Raw genomic sequence first — 19,411 nt, forward strand, 5'->3', positions numbered from 1 at the left:
TGCTACAGGTGTGCTTATCCAGGACCGAGCACAGCAGATGGAACGATGGGTACAGCACTACTCTGAGCTATATTCCAGAGAGAATGTAGTAACCGAAGAAGCATTAAATAACATTGAGTGCCTGCCTGTCTTGGAAGAGCTGGACAACGAACCAACCCTAGCAGAAATAAAAGCGGCCTTGGACTCCCTCGCCTCCGGCAAGGCACCTGGAAAGGATAACATCCCTGCTGAAGTGCTGAAATGCGGTAAGGAGATCATCACCACCGAACTGTATGAAGTCTCTTGTCTCTGCTGGAGGGAAGGTGGAGTACCACAGGACATGAAGGATGCAAACATCGTCACATTGTACAAGAACAAAGGAGACAGGGGTGACTGCAATAACTACCGTGGCATCTCTCTTCTTAGTGTGGTAGGGAAGCTGCTTGCCCGTGTTGTGCTGAAGAGGCTCCAGGTGCTTGCAGATAGAGTCTATCCAGAATCACAGTGCGGATTTCGAGCTAATAGATCCACCACTGACATGGTATTCTCCCTCCGACAGCTGCAGGAGAAATGTAGGGAACAACAACAGCCACTCTTAGTGGCCTTCATAGACCTTACAAAAGCATTCGATCTGGTTAGCAGGGATGGCCTTTTTAAAATACTTCCCAAGATTGGATGTCCACCGCGTCTCCTTAACATCATCAGATCTTTCCATGAGGGAATGAAAGGCACTGTAGTTTTTGACGGCTCAACATCAGACCCCTTTGACATCCAAAGCGGAGTGAAACAGGGCTGTGTCCTCGCACCAACACTTTTTGGGATCTTTTTTGCTGTCATGCTGAAGCATGCCTTTGGAGCTGCAACCGAGGGCGTCTATCTCCGGACTAGATCAGATGGAAAGCTCTTTAATCTCTCTAGATTGAGAGCGAAGACCAAAGTCCAACTGAAATGCATGCGGGACTTCCTCTTCGCAGATGATGCAGCCATTGTTGCCCACTCTGCTGAAGACCTCCAACAACTCATGAATCATTTCAGCAAGGCCTGCCAAGACTTTGGACTAACAATCAGCCTGAAGAAAACACAAGTCATGGGCCAGGGCGTGGACTCACCTCCCTCTATTACCATCTCCACACAAGAATTGGAGGTTGTTCATGACTTTGTGTACCTCGGCTCAACCATCTCTGACACCCTCTCTCTAGATGTCGAGCTGGATAAACGCATTGGGAAAGCAGCCACCATGTTCTCTAGACTCACAAAGAGAGTATGGCTCAATAAGAAGCTGACGACACATACGAAGATTCAGGTTTATAGAGCCTGTGTTCTAAGCACACTCTTGTACTGCAGTGAGTCCTGGACCCTTTGTGCACGGCAGGAGAGGAAGCTGAACACCTTCCATATGCGTTGCCTCCGACGGATTTTTGGCATCACCTGGCAGGACAAAGTTCCAAACAGAGCAGTCCTAGAACAAGCTGGAATTTTCAGCATGAATACATTACTGAAACAGCGACGCCTACGTTGGCTTGGGCACATCGTGAGAATGGCTGATGGTCGGATTCCAAAGGATCTCCTCTATGGAGAATTAGTGCAGGGAAAGCGCCCCAGAGGGAGACCACAACTGCGATACAAGGACATCTGCAAGCGAGATCTGAAGGCCTTAGGAATAGACCTCAACAGATGGGAAACCCTGACATCTGACCGTTCAGCCTGGAGGCAGGCAGTGCATCACGGCCTCTCCCAATTTGAAGAGACTCTTGCCCAGCAGGCCGAGGCAAAGAGGAAGTCACATAAGCAGCAAAACCAGGGAGCCGGACAGGGGACAGACTGGGTTTGTCTTCAGTGTGGAAGGGACTGTCACTCTCGAATTGGCCTTCTCAGCCACACTAGGCGCTGTTCCAAGCCCTCCATACAGAGCACGCTACCATAGTCTTTCGAGACTGAAGGATGCCTAACTAACAGTGCCTGCAAAATGGCTTGTTCTCCAACTCTTGGTGAGACTAGACGAGGAGGGGAAGTAGAGAGGCAATAGGTGTCATGATCAATTGAGCCATCACCAAAAAGGAATTGTCCAGCTTTTCTGTCAGATGAACGTGATTGATAAGCGCTGCCACAAGAACCATTTCCCATACCTGTTCAAACCATCTTTTGTATCTATAATTGTAATGTGGCTGCAGTATTTAGCATGAGAATCCCTCACTGTGGTGTGTCTATACAAAATTCTTAAGCTGTATGTGAAGCCCAAAAGATTCAGATTTTGTTATTCTTTCTAATTTTGCAGATTAAGAATGTTTAACGTCCAATCCCGACTGACAAAAGAGGAGAAGAGGAGTCTGTCCTATTTGGTGGGAAGCAAACAGTTTAGCCTTCTTTATAAAGGAAGTGTTCATGGCTATGATGCTAATGCATTTCATAGCATATGCAACCGCCAGGGCCCAACTGTGGTTGTGGCATACAATGGAAGTGGTTATATTTTTGGAGGCTTTACCGTTCAGAGTTACACTTCCCGTGGGATGTATCTGAATGATGAAAAAGCTTTCCTCTTCAGACTGAAAGGGAAAGATGGGGAGCTCGGCCCTCTAAAAATCCCAGTCAAAATTGCCAATCAGGCTGTCTATGATCATAGTCAAACTGGTCCTAATTTTGGAGACAATGCCCTGTTATTCCTATCACAAAACAGTGCAGCAGTAGCCACAAAAGTTGGCAGTGCCACTTACACCTTCTCTGCAGAGGACTTACATGGCAATGACCAGGTCCTTTTGGAATGTGAAGTATACCGAGTAGAAGGTGAGTTAAACTAAAGGGAAAAAAAAGATTTTGTCCTTGAAAACTAATGGAATTTTATTCTAAAGATTATTCTTTGTTTTCCTTTAGATGGTGATATGATGAAAAAACCATGGAGGGAGATTGACTGGACACATGGGTAAGTTTGTGACATGAGCAGTCTTTTTAATAATCTGTTACAGGGATAATTGAATATGAGAAAAATGGGTATGTGATGTCTACCATTTTGGAGACTGTTGGACTACAATTCCCAGTATCCCTAGTCAGCATGCATTCCACCTAAAGAATGTCGGGTTAGAGAAAACAAATCTACTGTGTCTAGAGAACACTGCTTTTAGTATGATTCTCCCTCAAAGTTTTTTGGCATCTGCCTAGATGTAATTTGCCTCAGTTTCATAGCAGGAATTTAAAAAATAACAAAATTGTAAGTTTTGTAGAAAGTGCATACAAAGTCACTATGGAAAGTGCAAAGGTTAAGGCACCTGTCCTTCACTTCCTTGAATGAAGTCTGCAACATTAGCCTTCCAGATGCTATTGGCTGCATGTCTCAAGAAGCCTTAGGGATGGGATTTTCTGCTTTTTTGGACTTCAGCTTCCGTAATTTGCCGAGAATCCCAGCACCTGGCAGAGTTCTGGGAGATACTGTACAACCGAAAGAGGAGTTTACAGAGCAACTTTCAGTACCTGTGTGGGTCTCTGTTATCATTGCTTACTTTTCAGGAAGGCAGAAATTGTCCCAATGCTGCCTGGGAGTTACAGATCTTCATGGGAATGGTAGTTCTTTGAGAGATGCTGTAGAATCTAAAGGGCAGTGAGGCTATCTCTTCCATGAAGTGATCTGACCCTCATGGAGCATTGTGACTCCCAGTCAGCACCTGGGCAGTTTCCTTCTTGAAATGCAAGTTATGGCATTGGAGACCCACATATAGATAATGAAAGCTGCTTTGTAAACATCGGTGTGTTTGGGTTTTTTTTGTTCCATCTCCCAGAATTCTGCCTGTGAGTACTCTGGGAATTGCAGTGTAAAAAGTCACAAAGTGCCATCTCTACTAGTCACTGATGGTGGATTGTGCAGGTTTTATACCAGAAATATCTGGAGGGCCATGTTTGCCCAATCTTTGTCTAGGTTACTGGTTCCTAACCTTAGATCCACAGATGTTCTTGGACTACAATTCACAGAAATCCTGGCCATCACAGAAACTGGTTAAGGCTTCTGGGTGTTTTAGTTCAAGAACGTCTGGGGACCCATGGTTGGGAACCACTTACCTAGAGTCTCAGGATGTTGAGCCTGAACCCACAAGTTTCTACTGCCTTTTAGCCACACACTTCCTCAAGACAGTATGTGGATAATAGCCATCTAATTGCACCGGAATCCTCTGCTTTCCTCATGTGCCTGAAAATGCACAGACTGGGGAGAGACGGGTGTGAAGTGCATGAGACTGCCGCTCTCCTAGAAAAAGGAGAAAACGAGTCCTGTATATGTGTCCTACATCTGAGGAATTCTGCTAAGGTAGGTACTCATCCATTGAAGTCCAGTTACTCTAATCTTAAAGGTGTTGCTTGGCTTTGTGTTATTTTACAGCTTAGTTGGACCAGAGAAAGCTTTGGGTTGTTTGACACAATTTGGTGTGAGAAAACTGAATGTGGCCTTAAAAACAGTAATAATTTTCCTCTTATGCAGGAGATAAAAATGGTTCTGGTAAGGACCTACAGAGCAGATTGAGCTTCAGTCTCCCTTAGTACATTACCTCTTATTTGTTAGTTTACCTCAACTGGCACTTACGTGTTTCAATGCATGCACTCAGAGACTCCAGTAAATTAAAAAAGAGAAGTTTTTGTTTACTTACAGTTCTTATCTAAAACAAAAATTGTATTTTGTGTAAGTAACTTGTTACCTAACTGAGCTTAAATGGTTAATTAGATTAATAATTAACTGACTAGTTACATTCCTGAAAGAAAACTTCATTCTAACTATTCACTTCTGACTCCATAACTTTTTAACTGTCTAACAAGACACTAACTGAACACTAGAAAAAGGAAGGGAAAAGAATCTGAGGTTGTAAAGGAACAATTGGCTGCTGCTGAGTTGGTTGAAATCAACCCTGGTCCAGAAAGGTCTCTCCCAGTTAAAAAGTACTTAAAGGCTTCATATGAGTATGCAATTATTCCAACAAAAATTGTTTAAATAGTGCTGATTTAAAGCTGGATGTTACAAGCTGTATTTTCCATGCTAGATGAGTACATCTATAAGTACACCAAACTGTCCTCTGAAACTGAAGATATTTTCGATCCCTGGATTTCCTTGTCTTTTTCAAAAGAAATACACTGAATTATATTAACTTCTGGGCACAGGAAAGCTGCACCTTACTGCAATTCTACCTTCCTTGGTGATGAGTGAATTTAATTCTGTGTCTACTAGATAAAATGTGTCTTACTGTCTTATCAGGAAAAGAAAAGAACTGATGAACCAAATAGCAAGTTACAAGCCTCCCTTGAATTCGGTGCAACAAGTTCGAGTTCTGTTCCTTGGGCCGGTTGGAGCTGGGAAGTCCAGCTTTTTCAACTCTGTGAATTCTGTGTTCCGGGGCTATGTGACAAGTCAAGCCATAGCAGGATCAGATTCTGGAAGTGTGACGCTGCAGGTATCTCTACACAAATAAATCTTAAGGTTAAGATGTATTCAGTCACTTCATAGCTCTTTTTCTTAAGGATTTAAATGCCCCTGTCTCAGACTTTCTGGCAAAGATACAAACAACCAAAGACAATTATCCACCTATATTTCCTGTTAACTGGTGATCCACTTCACCCCACACAACAACCCTGCAAACCACAAATTAAAGAGTATTCAATAGTGCGATCCAACAATGAAAAGCAAATGCAACACTAAACTTCATCAACAGATGAACAGCACAACAGTATCATTCCAGTCTACCTTTGTCAGACCTCTCCTGGAATACTGTGTCCAAGTGCCATTTGGACTACAATGCCATTATTGTCCATTCTGGGAGTTCCTCCTGACAGGCGGGCACTTTCTTGGGAAAAGGGCCTAAGCTTTGTAACTTAACATAGACTCAATTTCTCCCAACAAAGGAAGCATCCCAGGTAGCTTCCAACCTAGGCCTTTTCCCCAAATGAGCTGCATTTAAGTGTTTTGTCTGTCAGATGGAAATATAGAATTTGTATTCTAAAAACACAACTGTTTACACCGAGGACCCTTCTGTCTTGGATTCTACTATATATAACAGTTTAAATTTTTCTGTTGTGTGTTGCTTTGTGTTCTTTGGAACCATTTATGTACTTTCTTATTCTGCTATTTTACCAATGTGCTATCAAAAGAAAGGCAAAAAAAAATGTGAATTTATAATTGCATAAGGGAAATTCCGAGAGTATTTGTAGCACATTGTTGCTTGTTAATGAGGTGCTGCTTGGGTTTCTGGGCATGTGCCTAGTCATAAGGAGCTGAAATGGCACCTTGTTAATAAGCAGCAACTTGCCTCAAAGACTTACACACTGCCATTTATGCAAGTATAAATCGGCAGTAGGATTCCAGCAAGTGTGTCTGAAGAATTGGTTTATGTAGTACTGTAAAATCATTTTATGTGAAATGACAGTTTTACAGGAAGTAAAAGGTCACTGGCTGCATTTGAACAAAGTATTTTGTTATGAGGAATAATTTTGACAAATATATAGGTGATACAGGATTATTCAGAGGCAATGTCACAAGCTACCCATGAAGAATTCTGGAAGGATCTTCTCAAACTAGGAGGACAGGAATAAAAGGCATCAAACAAAGAAATAAGATTCAGTATAGGAAGACGTAAAGTTTCGGGGACTGAGGCTCAAAGATTTCACATACATGCTGACATCACTGGGTTAAATTGAATCTCAGTGTTGATGGTTATGTATTTTGCTGTAAATCCAGACTTTCTTCCAAGTAAAAATGTTGTGCTGTAGTCAACACATTCAAAATTTATAAAAGGAGCCCCTTAGTCTATTTTGTGATAATATGCAGAGCTTTTTTTTAAAAAAATCCCCCAAACCTTTCTCCTTGTGTCTGTATTTGATACTTATATTTGCAGAGTGAAAGCAATGTAGATAAGAATGTATTTAAATACTGGTTTCTTTGCTATTTTCAAATTCTTTTTTTTAAAAAAAGTACAGAACTTATCAAGTGAAAAATGGAAGCAACGGAAAGCCATTACCCATCGTCTTCTGTGACACTATGGGACTAGAAGAAAAACAAGGAGCTGGTTTAGATATGGACGACATCACCAACCTGTTACAAGGACACATTCCTGAAAGATATCAAGTAGGATGCATCACATAATAGCCCACAGGTTGCTTAAAATAAAGATGCATTTGTGTAGGAATCTCTGCTCAGGTGAACTAAAGAGCCACTGGTTTAGGAATAATCATTTGTAAGTCTTAAACAGCCTGATTCCCACACCGAGAGTCAGGTCACCCACCCACCCGATTTCATGAAAGTAGGATGGGAGTTGGGTGGCAAGCAGCTTATGTGAGGGGGTAGTCTGTCCCCACAGTGTGGTAGCATGAAAGCTGTGGTTTTACAGTGGCTTTCCAGGAAGCCGTGAAAAGTATTGGAGCCATGGTTGTTGTGGGTTTTTCGGGCTCTTTGGCTGTGTTCTGAAGGTTGTTCTTCCTGATGTTTCACCTGTCTCGGTGGCCGGCATCTTCAGAGGAGTGGAGTTGGAACTCAGTCCATGCTCTGTTCTTATTCCAGTCCTCTGAAGATGCTGGCCACAGACTGGTGAAATGTCAGGAAGAACAACCTTCAGAACATGGTCAAAGAGCCTGAAAAACCCACAACAGCCATCAGATCCCGGCCATGAAAGCCGTCGAGAATATATTGGAGCCATAATGGCAAATTCTTCACAAAAGAGATTACAGTGGTGCCTCGCTTAGCGATTTTAATTGGTGCAAAAAAAAAAAAATCGCTAAGGGAAAACATCACTAAGCGAAACGCGTTTTCCCATAGAGATGCATTGAAAACCAGATAATCCGTTCCAATGGGAATGGATTGCCATCCTTAAGCAAAAATCGCCATAGGAAAATTCGCTAAGCGAAACGCAGTTCCCTAATTGAAATGCATTGAAACCTATTCAATGCATTTCAATGAGGGAAATTTTTTTTACAAAAAATTCAAAAAGAGTCAGAATGAAGCCAAATTAGTTTAACAAAGGGTTTATTAAGTGCACTAACGATTTCAAGCATTCTAAACCCTTTTAAAACATTTCAAAACCTTTTAAAATCAGCAAACACGGGGCTGTCAGAACCATCGTTAAGCGAAACAGCGGGACCTAAACTGTCATCGCTAAGCGAAGCAGGGTCCCAAACATCACTATGCGAAATTTGCCCATAGGAAGCATTGCTAAACGAAGCGCAAGATCGCTCCAAAAACCTCATCGCTAAGCAAATACATCATTAAACGAGGCAATTGCTAAGCGAGGCACCACTGTACTGTATTTGAAGTGCTGACCTGTTCCTGCTTGGATGTTTGGATTGGAATTTTGGCTGTGGTTGCCACAGGAAGCCTCTGGCATAGTATTTGGATGTGCAAAATATGTATGTTTATTTGGAGCTTTTCAGCCAGCTTGTGTACTCTCACTTCTCCTTTTTAACTTCATTCTTCTAATCTTGATCAAAATGAATATTTGTTAAGGATGAAGTACTTGTTCTTGCTTCACTTAAAATGTCAAGCTTACAAGGCACTTAAAATGATCAACATTGCTGTGATTGGATTCTCGTTCTAAACTAAGCAGTTTCTCTTCTTTTACCTGATTGATCACAGGAGACATAATATCCTTAGCAGCACATTTAATCTCTTTAGGAGGGGAGGGGTGCATAACAACTTCAGTAGGTCCAATGGGACCATTAACTAAAAGTGACCCAGTCCACGTTATAGGCAGTCCCATCCACATTGTACTTTCTGTCAGCGCGGTGATGTCCCAAATCTCTCCCGGTTGGTCAGTTTCCTCAGAGGTTGCTCCTTACGGTCCAAATCGTCTTGCAGCAAGGGTTATGTGACCAGTCTCCTTCACGAGGTGTCTCCCCAGTAGGGATAGGGTCTTGGCATACCACCTTCTTCCGAGGACCCTTTCGTCTTGGGTAGACATACACTGTCCATCCTAGCAGGCCTAACTCTCCCAACTGAACTTCTATCCCAGCCGTGTGGGTCTGCCACCTCTCTTGTGCTCTCTTTTTGGAAATGAGAACCCATACGGTCCCTCTTCCCTTTCGTGTCCCTGGCTACCTTTTTCATTCTCCTCTTCCCCTGTTGCTATCCACTCTGAACTCCAGCTCCTCTGTCTTCCCGCTTTTTCCCCTCTAATCCCATAGTCACCAAAAAACCTTCTGCCATTTGGCTGCTCTACTCCTGTCTTTTCCTCCCCCCTTCCTCCTGTGGCTTGATCTTCCTCTAGAGTCAGGTCTTGAATCACTGCAGGTATAGCACTCAACACATCAATTCCTTCTGTCCAAGATGATTGAGAGGACGGCTCACTTTCAGGTTTAAACATCTTAATTGGTCCCTCTTCACAATTCCCTGCTGTCTTATCACCAGCTCCTGATAGGATAGCCTTTGGATGACTTTGAGTGTGTCCTCCAGGCTCAGTGCCCAAAGCATGTTACCAGTTTGGATACTTTCCCTCTTGCTATGTGGTATTAAGGTGGTGTTGACACTTATATGAATACCGAGTGTATGGCATTCTATAGTGCCTGCTGCTAGGATCTTATCTGAATATAACAGTAGAAGAAACCAAAAAGGAGGAAATAGAGGAGACATGAGTAGACAAGACATGCATATACAATTGTTTGAGTTAGGTTTTAAGTGTTTAGATAGAACATACTGAGTTATATAGCCTTTCTGTTTTTCTTCTCTCAGAGATAGAGCACAGATAAATTTGTTGTTCCTATTTTGATTATTCTATTTGTAGCTACAGAGAGCACATTTTTACTAGATATGGGATATTTGCATTTGTATCACTGGGGATACAAATATTGGCATCACAGGTGCCACGGCAGTCAAGTCCCTCCCCCTGAACTGGCCGGTCCACTAATTGGTCATGGTGTGCATAGCTGTCATAGTTTAGCTGCGCCAATCTGGGAAAGGACAATGAATATCCCATGTCTAATTTTTACAGAATTGTAGATACTTGTAAACACATTCTTATCAAAATCTGATTCCTTGCTAGCTTTTATTAACATTGTTGCCATTGCTTTCTGCCTTTTCAGTTTAATCCAACTGTTGCTATGCAGCCAGATACGCTGGGCTACATCAAATGCCCATCTTTGAAAGACCAAATTCATTGTGTTGTGTTTGTTACTGATGGATCCAAAATGGAAATTCTGCCTGAGAAGCTGGAAAGAAAGCTGAGAAAAACTAGACAAAAAATCAACAAGCTTGGTCAGTTTTTTTTTTTTTTAACATTTCTGTTTAGAGCAGCCAGAGGGTGCAGTGGGGCCTCTAAAGGTTTGAGTTGTTTGTTTTTGGAAGGTGGGGTCACCAGAGTACATGCCACTCGTGCAAGGTCGGTAATCTCCAGTCATAGGTCCACTCCAAGCACCTGGCCCTAGATGGCTGGTGGTTGCCACCTGTGCTCTAGAAAGGCAACAGATCTCAAATAGATGGCCTCATAACAGTGGAAGCACAAGGCACTGATTGTTAGCTTGTTGAACTTACCCTGATATCCAGAAAAGAGTGTAATGCCTTGACTTGGAGTTGACAGCCTAGTCAGAAGTAAATGATTGGAGATTTTGTGATAGTCTAGACGTGGTGGCGCTGTGGGCTAAACCGCAGAAGCCTGTGCTGCAGGGTCAGAAGATCCGGCAGTCATAAGATCGAATCCACGCAACGGAATGAGCACCCGTTGCTTGTCCCAGCTCCTGCCAACCTAGCGGTTCGAAAGCATGCAAATGCGAGTAGATAAATAGGGACCACCTCGGTGGGAAGGTAAACAGCGTTCCGTGTCTAAATCACACTGGCCATGTGACCACGGAAAGATTGTCTTTGGACAAAACGCTGGCTCTATGGCTTGAAGAGCGGGATGAGCACCGCCCCCTAGAGTCGGACACGACTGGACAAAAAATTGTCAAGGGGAACCTTTACCTTTACCTAGACTCTATGTATCTCTCTGGCCCTTGGAGGTAGAGATCACAAGCATAGACTAGACTGGACTTCTGATGGCGAACCATTTTACCAGGCAAGTTTTGCTATCTGAGTTTGGACCATTTGCCTTTAGAGAAGCACTGGGAGAATAACTGTTTAATAGCTTAGTGGTTTAGGTATCTGGTCATGGAGCCAGAGATTAAGAGTTCAGTTCCCCTCTGTGCCTCCTTAACAGAGTCTGGATTTGATGATCCTATGATGTACAACTATTAATGTCTATGACATTGGAATGAAAGAGTTTCCTATTGGATAACTACTGAGGAACAATTGCGACACAAGAGACTTGGAAATCCATGTTTTGTAATAACTGTTCTTTTTGTAACTCACTTTCTCCCTATAGCTGTGCCTCAACTTGTAATAATGACTAAAGTGGATGCAGTTTGTCCTTCTCTCAAGGAAGACTTGTCAGATGTATATAGAAGCCAAGCTGTTATGAGACAGGTAAATATTGGTTGTCATGCTGAATATTAATTCAGCAGTTTTGAACAAGCAGTACTCTTCCTACAGTTAAGTCCACACTCAGTGCCTGAAATCCTGTCGCTTAGTGTAGTAAATTGCATTAGTGCAGGTCCATTGAATCAGTGTGGATTTGGTGAATCAGTTCTGTGTAAGTTCCTTTGATTCAAATGGGCTTTGTCTGGTTGCAGCTTACTGTGCTAAGCAACAGAATTTCAGCTAGTATCTTAACATGTTCATTCATTTTCCTTTAAAGGCTGCCATACATATACAAGCTGAATATATTGGCAATTCTTATTTATAGGCTGACTTCAGCATACGGGTTGCAATTTTTCACACTTACCAAAGTTATTTGATTTCCATTCCTACCTTTGGTTAGGCTATCTTGTATCTCCAGACCCTTTTTCCAATGGAGGCTGGTCTTTTCAGGCAAATGGGGCAGTGTCCCACCTCAGACTTATGCAGTTTTCCAGCTATCCCACTTTTACCTATTTCTTTATTTGAGATGAATGATCAGAGCCCCACCTGTGTTGTTCTCCTCCTGAACTTTCCCTACCTCATATTTTGGGTTGTGGAAGAGGAATAGGATAATGAATGGGAGTAGTCAAGTTAATATCCCAGCTTTAAAATCAAACATGAAGGGAAGCAGCAGTAAATGGAAACATCTCTGTCTGAGAGATGGGATATTTTTCTGCTTTTCAAATGGAATATGAGGGAGTATCTGAGTGAATGCCTGTCTGCGTGCCTGTGTGGACAGACATGTTACTGAATTATAGCTGCACAGGAGTGCGTTTGTGTTATTGCACAGCAATGAAAATCAACATTCTACAAGGAAATTCTAAAAATGGGGCTGCCCAAACAAAAAACTATAACTTTTCATAATGGCTTTAGTTCAACACCAAATTAGAAACACATGCAGCAGACAGTCTGCTCTTATCCTGTACCAGCTTTGGGGAAATTTAGGCAAATGGTTTTCAAGTTACAGTTTTTAAAAAAGCAAGAGGGCATTCCATAAACCATCTTGACCATTCTTGGCACTGGGGGGATTTCCCTAAATTAATGTGTGCCTTTTGTGTACAGTAACTGGGTAAGTGTATTAAAATTAATTTCCTATACTTAATTCTTTAAAATTTTAAACACTGATTTCAAATGTTATTTTAATTGTTGAATGCAAATAACGTTTCATATTAGTGCAATGTTACTTTTTTGTTTAATTGATATTTTCAATACACAAACTAATATCTTAATAACAATGTCAAATTTATTTCAGAATTTCTTCAGTGTTCTAACATTAATAATTCAGTCTTCTTAAGTGCCTAAGGATCAGTGCTCCTGATTCCAAGCCCTAGAAACAAAGTATATCTATTTTAAATCTTGCATGCTACATAAATAAAACCTGAAAAGCAGTATTTTGTCAAAAAGAGGAGTTGCATTTTTGTTAGTAGGAGCTAATCACATAAGCAGGAGTCTCCTTGTGAAAAAATGATTCTGCTTTTGGAATGAGTTTGCCCTATTACACATTATATTAACCATTTTGGAAATCTATTGCACAATTTGAAAATAAAACTTATGCAACTTCACACACAGTGCAACAAAGGTAGGAGAACACAAACATTATCAGGATTAGCAGAGTTCTTTTGAGAGCAGTAGGATAAGAACAAAGGCTTCTCTACATATTATGTTTTTTTAATGCAGATGGAGATAACAGCAGAAAGTCTTGGAATCCCTCTTTCCCAGATAGTTCCTGTTAAAAATTACTGTTCAGAACTTGAATTGAAGGATGATGCTGATATCCTGATACTCATGGCAGTGAGGCAGATGCTGCGTTTAGCTGAAAGCTACTTTGATAATTTCCCTTCTGACCACACCTCCAAAATGGATGATTATTTTGAAGAATGATATGTTCACTTAGTAGTTTTTCTTGATTTTTAACAAGTTCATGCTGGTTGTTAATAAGAAAATGTTTGATTATTGAAGCCAGAATATAGTCATTAGTTACAGTTGCCTTGTTTGCATTTAACCTCTGGATTTTGTTTGTTTGTTTATGCTGTCTCTATACAATCATATAAAACTCAATTTGTTTCTTTTTTCACCAGGGATAGTTAGGTGTTTAGACAGTTTTGCATAAGTAACTGTGCAGTCCAGTCATATGTCTTGGGGTGATCCTCCTAGATCTTTCTTGGTATAAAGTATATATAGTCCCTATCAGGGGCAAACACTCTGGTGATCTGAGCTGGCCCCTCTCCTGGTAAGCAGAGTGAGCGTTCCGATCCAGGCACACCAACCCACTGAGCTATTCCATCTTCTGTCTATTTTTAAAGGGTGATATTATTTATCAGTGACACAGAAGTTCTTATATCCAAAGTCTTAACAAAACAAGTTAATTTCTGTTCCCTAGAGAAGTTATTTTAATTAAAATCCATACCTTTAGTTCTGGGAGAACTGGTACCTTGTGTTTTATCAGCTAAACATTGGTTACACATCAATACTTTGAGAATATATAGAACCCTTTTTTAAGGAGAGTAGTAATCCTAAATTTTATTTCCATTTCCCCCAATATTCATACTGTATTCAAGCATTAGAAACATGCAACAATATCTTTTCCTTGCACAAACCGATGCCCTGTAGGATCAGCTTTCATAACAGGGGTGGTTCCATTCAGTGGTTGGTATCCATATCCTTATCAGGGCACCTTGTGAAATGGCTGGGTTTGGTAATATCCAGTCCATGCAAATTACGTTCCAACTATTGTTAGTCTTATTTTGTATAACAAAATGTTGGATTAAAATCAGAGTTTGGAGATGTTTCTCTTTTTTCTTCTGCAACTCTTGGAATTCACCACCAGGCATATATACCTGCAAGGATATTTGCATACTTAAGAGGAAAGCATCGTCACAACAATGAACAGGGCTGATTGGTATTTCTAAGAAATTTGTTAACTTTAGTTTTGTGGGTGGTAGTGGTGGTAAGGAGAGCAGATACCTGTGCATTTGTGCTAGTTAGCTGTAACAGATAGCAAAGCACAATGTTGAATAGCTATGATCTGGGTAAGAACATACACTCGCTGAGATCCTGTTGCATTTTTTTTTCACCACAAACACATTCATTCACTTCCACCTGGCAATTAAAGAGTTCTTACTGGGATTCTCAAGAGCTTGAGACCCGAGAATCGCTGTCTGGAAGCGAGTTAATGTTATGCCTTTGGCTTGTGTTAGCTGTTCTCTGAGGTTTCAGGCCATATTTTTTTTACAATTTCCTGCATCATTTTGTTAAATGAATTTGGATGAAGACATGTTGACAATTGTCAGATGACCCAGGAACACATTCCCTTGTTTCGATTTCACAGCTCTTTTATGTATCTGGGGAAATATATCTGTATTTGAATTCAGTAGTGTAACACAGGTAGCTGTCCAGAGTTGAATATTCAGGGCTGCTTAACAGAAAAAGGGAAATGGGAGCTCTTCAGGTGGTGTTGCACAGCATCGCCTGCTCGCTTTAGCCAGCACAGCTATTCCTTAAGAATACTGGGTCTTACAGTGCAGTAAATCCAGAAGGATGTCCTTTGGCCACTCCTGATTTAGAACTACACTGATCAGTGGCCACATTAAAACCACTAACAGGTGAATACCATTGATTATATGTTACAATGGCACTCGTCAAATGATGAGATGTATTAGTCAGCAAGTGAACAGTCAGTTCTTGAATTTAATGTCTTGGAAGCAGGAAATACGGGCAGGCAAAAAGATCTGAGTGACTCTGGCAAGAGCCAAATAGCAATGGTTAGATGACTGGGTTAGAGCATCTTCAAAATGGCAAGTCTTGTGGGGAGCTTCTGGCATGCAGTGGTTTGTACCTATGAAAAATGGTGCAAGGAAGGGCAACCAGTGAACCAGCATCAGGGTTGGGAGCAACGGCTAGACCATCTGATCTGATCACACAGAAAAGCTACTGTAGCTATAATAGAAAGGCATCAGAACACAGCGCATCACAGTTTTGCTGCATATGGGGCTGTGCAACTGCAGGCTGGTCAGGATGCTCACGATGGCCCGTGTCCACTGCCAAAAGTGTCTACAATGGGGTTGTGAGCATCGGAACTGGACTGTGGAGCAATGGAAGAAGGTTGCCTAGTCTCGTTTTCTTTTAGATCAGGTGGATGGCTGTGTGTGTGTGCAACATTTACCTGGGGAAGAGATGGCAGCAGGATGCACTATGGGAAGAAGGTGGCAGAGGCAGTGTTATGCTCTGAGCAATGTTCTGCTGGGGAACCTGTGGATATTACTCTGATATGTACCACCTACCTGGAGATTGTGGTGGACACATAGACCCCTTCATGGCAATGGCGTTCCCCAGATGACTCCTCTTTCAGTAGAATAATGCACCCACACTGCAAAAATTGTTTAGGAATGAGGAACATGACAGAGTTCAAGGTGTTCCCTTGGCCTCAAAATTGCACAGATCTTAATCTGATGGTGCATCTATGGGACATGATGAAAGATCAAATCTGATCCATGGAGCTGTACTTCACCACTTCCACAACTTAAAAGATCTACTGCTAATGTCTTGGAGCCATATACACCAGGACACATTCAGAGGTCTTATGGCGTCCATGCCATGATGCATCAGAGTGATTTTTGGCAGCATGAGGGGGACTTGCATGATATTAGCCAGGTAGGTTTAATGTTACTGATCAGTGTATACTTTCCTGTGATAGGCATAGCTGAATGTCAACACTCTGGAATAAGTGAAAGTAAAATTATATCTTGTATATCTGGGCAATATGCAAGAATTGAATGTATGATGTGAATGTGAAGAAGTTGGTTTTTTTAATGGGTTGGACTATAAGCACAGATGAGAGTTAAGAGTCAATAGATCCATGATTTGTATGAGTCATCTGTGGGCATAGATACGATCTATGATCTGATTATAATTTGGGGAGCATCCACAGCTCAGACCTAGACTTTTCTAACATGTTGACACCATGAAGTGAGGGATCTGTGAGTCTTATGGTTTGGTGTGTGGGCAGAGATGGGATATATTGTTTCAAAGTGTCAGGGAGAAGATCCCATATAAAAATCATGCAGACCAATGGGGATCCATTCCTCAGATCTGTAGTTTTGAAATGGGGCAGAACTGGGTAGCTAGGCATCCATTATTTTTATACTTCATTTTGTAGCCAATAACTGAAGCATGGATGCTCCAGATAACATGGTTTGATGGGTTATTTTGAACAAGCTGCTTGTCAATATCTCAACCATCAGCTAACTGACAAATAGGGTGGTTAAAGGAACTAAAACTGGGGTTTGCCTTCCCACAGCCAGCCTGCTTGTCAATGTCCTGCCAATCAGCTGTTCCTTGGGACATCGTGTTTTAAGGAAGATTTGACAAATATTTGTTGCTAAAATTTGGTGCTTCATCACCTTATCCATTTATCAACTTTGACTAATGATGAATCCAGATGAAGCACCCTTTTTTCAATTCATCCCCACCTCTACTTATGGACTTTCCTCAGAGTGACCACCTGAAGAAACCTTGCCTGTGATTATCTAGTGAGTCAGGCAGATGACATTGGGGAAACATACTTCAACAACATGGGCCAAACTATGCAGAGCTTTGTATGTGAATATCAAAACCTTGAACCTGATCTGAGCCACAATGGGTAACCAGTGAAAGCATGCCAGAACTGGGGTGATATGGTAGAACGTGCTGATATCACCACCAGTCTGGCTGCCACATTCTGGACTTGCTGTAGTCTCAGGATCCCTTGAGGCTGATCCAGGACTTTTCATGGCAAGTTAAGTATTTAAGGAGTGGTTTTACTAGTGCCATCCTCTTTCTCAAATAAGCTTCCATAACTGAGTGGATATTTGAACCCAGGACTCCTGAATCCTAATATGTCATTCTATCCAGTACACCATGCTGTGTACCTTAATGTCATATCTTGCAATTTTTATGGTTTGGTCCATAAAAGGAGAGATAGAGGGGATACATTTAAGATGGTTTTGGGAGGAAACACATGCTGGTCCATGAGAATCTATGGCTTGAATCTATGTTCTTAGGCTGTAACAATGTCATGTAGTGAGAAATCCATGATTTTAATGCAGCTCCACAAGGATTGGTGCCTTGGATCTATGTTTCTGCGTCAAGTGCCACATCCCTCAGTTTTCTGTGTTTGAATGTGTGTACAGTGGTGCCTCGATTTACGACCATAATTTGTTCCAGAAGAAGGACGTAACTTGAAATGGTCATAAGTCGAAGCACCATTTCCAATAGGAATGCATTGAAATGCAATTAATCCATTCCAGCCAAAGGAAAAAACAAACAAAACAAAATTTAAAAAATTAATGCAAGACCCATTGGAAATGCAATTAATCCCTTCTGGCCAAAGGGGGGGGGGGAAGAAAAGCAATCAAGCATGCAAAACCCATTGGAAATGAACAGAAAACAAAGGAAAAACAAAGGGAGAACATCGGAAATGCAAAGAAAACAAACTGAGCAGGTCAGAAATCCAAAGAAAACAAAGGGAGCAGGTTGCAAATGCAAAGAAAACAAAGGGAGAACATCGGAAATGCAAAGAAAACAAAGGGAGCAGGTTGGAAATGGAAAGAAAACAAAGGGTGCAGGTCAGAAATGGAAAGAAAACAAAAGGAGCAGGTCGGAAATGCAAAGAAAACAAACGGAGCAGGTTGGAAATGCAAAGAAAACAAAGCAAAAAGCAAGGGATGCATGCAAGACCCATTGCAAATGGGGGCGACACCAAAATACAAACAAATCCCCCAAGACACATCGGTAATGGGGAAAAACACTCCCAAAAGCAACCAACTCCCCAAGACTCATCGGAAATTGTAAAAAATATTCCAAAAAGCAACCAAACCCCCCAAGACCCATTGGAAATGCGGGAAAAAACCAAAAAACAAACAAACCCACCAAGACCCATCACAGCACAGAAACATAACCCCCCAGCCCAAAACCAGGCTGCAAAACCCACCCAGAATAGTTTTTTAAAAGCAGAAAACAGCATCTTACCTTATCAGGCAGCCTCTTCCGATCGCACACTCTCTAACTGCTGGAGCGAAAGAGCTACAAAGAAGCAGCCTCTTCACCACCAATGGTTAGCAATTTGAATTTCCTGTGTTTTTTCCCTATCTTTTTCTGTTTGTAACTGGAAGCTCTGGTCACAAGTCAAAGCAAAATTTTGCAGCCAGAGATGGTCGTAACTTGAAATTGTCATGTCGGGACGTTCGTAAGTTGATGCACCATTGTATTTGAAAGTGGGAGTCCTGGACAGAATAGGGATTCTGTTGGTGTTGCTCAACAGTCTCTCTTCCTCAGGTAGCTGAGCTGGTCTTGGAGGTCGTGTTGGAGTCTCTTGGACTTGTTGTGCTGGGGGACTTCAACATCCATGCTGAAGCAACTTGGTCAGGTGTGACTCAGAATTTTATATCGTTGTGGTGTTTACCCCGTGGCCCCTGCTTGTTTCACCAAACACAGAGCTCACGAAGGTATCCCAACATGCCCTTTGACACGCTGCCACTGGTTGATCTCTTTATCAACTTACATTTCTTATAAAAGACTAAGGTCCATCTAGTACTGAACTTTTAAAGAGAAACAGGTTTATTGATTACACGTTCTTTCAGGAATAATTCTTAAGCATATTCTTAAAGTTACACAAAGCTTCAATATTTTACTTTAATCTCTTCAAATAATGAAGATGCTTTTTTTAATTTCATGAATCCAGCTTTTATTTCCTTCCAAGACTTGGGATAATTAAAATGTGGTGCATTTACAACCAGGATCTGCTTTTGAAGCCCCTGTGCTTTAAATCTGACAGGTTGGTCTCTTCTGGAAAAGGCAGGTGAAAAGAGTGATGGGAACAATATGAGAGAAATAATCTTAAAGGACAAAATAGTTTCTGTAGACCCAGAATATGGTCCTTTTGGCAGAGACCTTGGGATAAGTGTGCATTCTAGAAAAGCTTTTTGTTCACTCCTACTTGTTTGTACAGAAAGGGTGTAT

The 19,411-nt window shown here is 41.6% G+C and overlaps 1 protein-coding gene and 1 long non-coding RNA gene across 8 annotated transcripts in view; one reads left to right on the plus strand and one right to left on the minus strand.

Moving 5' to 3' along the window:
• LOC110091231 (interferon-induced protein 44-like) overlaps positions 1-14,198 on the plus strand; it is a 41,460-nt gene extending 27,262 nt beyond the window's left edge. For 3 of the 6 annotated variants that reach the window (XM_072997833.2, XM_072997832.2, XM_072997834.2), the window contains exons 2-8: positions 2,255-2,760; positions 2,848-2,896; positions 5,204-5,399; positions 6,914-7,066; positions 10,009-10,180; positions 11,283-11,383; positions 13,094-14,198. In XM_072997833.2, coding sequence (XP_072853934.2) covers positions 2,262-2,760; positions 2,848-2,896; positions 5,204-5,399; positions 6,914-7,066; positions 10,009-10,180; positions 11,283-11,383; positions 13,094-13,297 — 1,374 coding nt within the window. In that variant the 5' untranslated portion in view covers positions 2,255-2,261 and the 3' untranslated portion in view covers positions 13,298-14,198. Of the gene's footprint in view, positions 1-2,254; positions 2,761-2,847; positions 2,901-5,203; positions 5,400-6,913; positions 7,067-10,008; positions 10,181-11,282; positions 11,384-13,093 lie in introns of those variants that run through there. The other 3 variants (XM_078393028.1, XM_078393027.1, XM_020815266.3) reach the window with 3 other exon arrangements.
• Positions 10,179-19,396, minus strand: LOC144589093 (uncharacterized). 2 transcript variants are annotated; one of them, XR_013544998.1, is made up of 4 exons: positions 18,422-19,387; positions 15,697-15,782; positions 10,889-14,253; positions 10,179-10,540 (listed from the first exon to the last, which is right to left on the minus strand). It is a non-coding gene; the product is annotated as an uncharacterized LOC144589093 (long non-coding RNA). The 2 variants fall into 2 exon arrangements; XR_013544997.1 differs by having other exon boundaries at positions 10,889-15,782; positions 18,422-19,396.
• Between the last annotated feature and the right edge of the window lie 15 nt (positions 19,397-19,411).

Source organism: Pogona vitticeps, chromosome 4, assembly GCF_051106095.1.
Source record: "Pogona vitticeps strain Pit_001003342236 chromosome 4, PviZW2.1, whole genome shotgun sequence".
Classification (NCBI taxonomy): domain Eukaryota; kingdom Metazoa; phylum Chordata; class Lepidosauria; order Squamata; family Agamidae; genus Pogona; species Pogona vitticeps.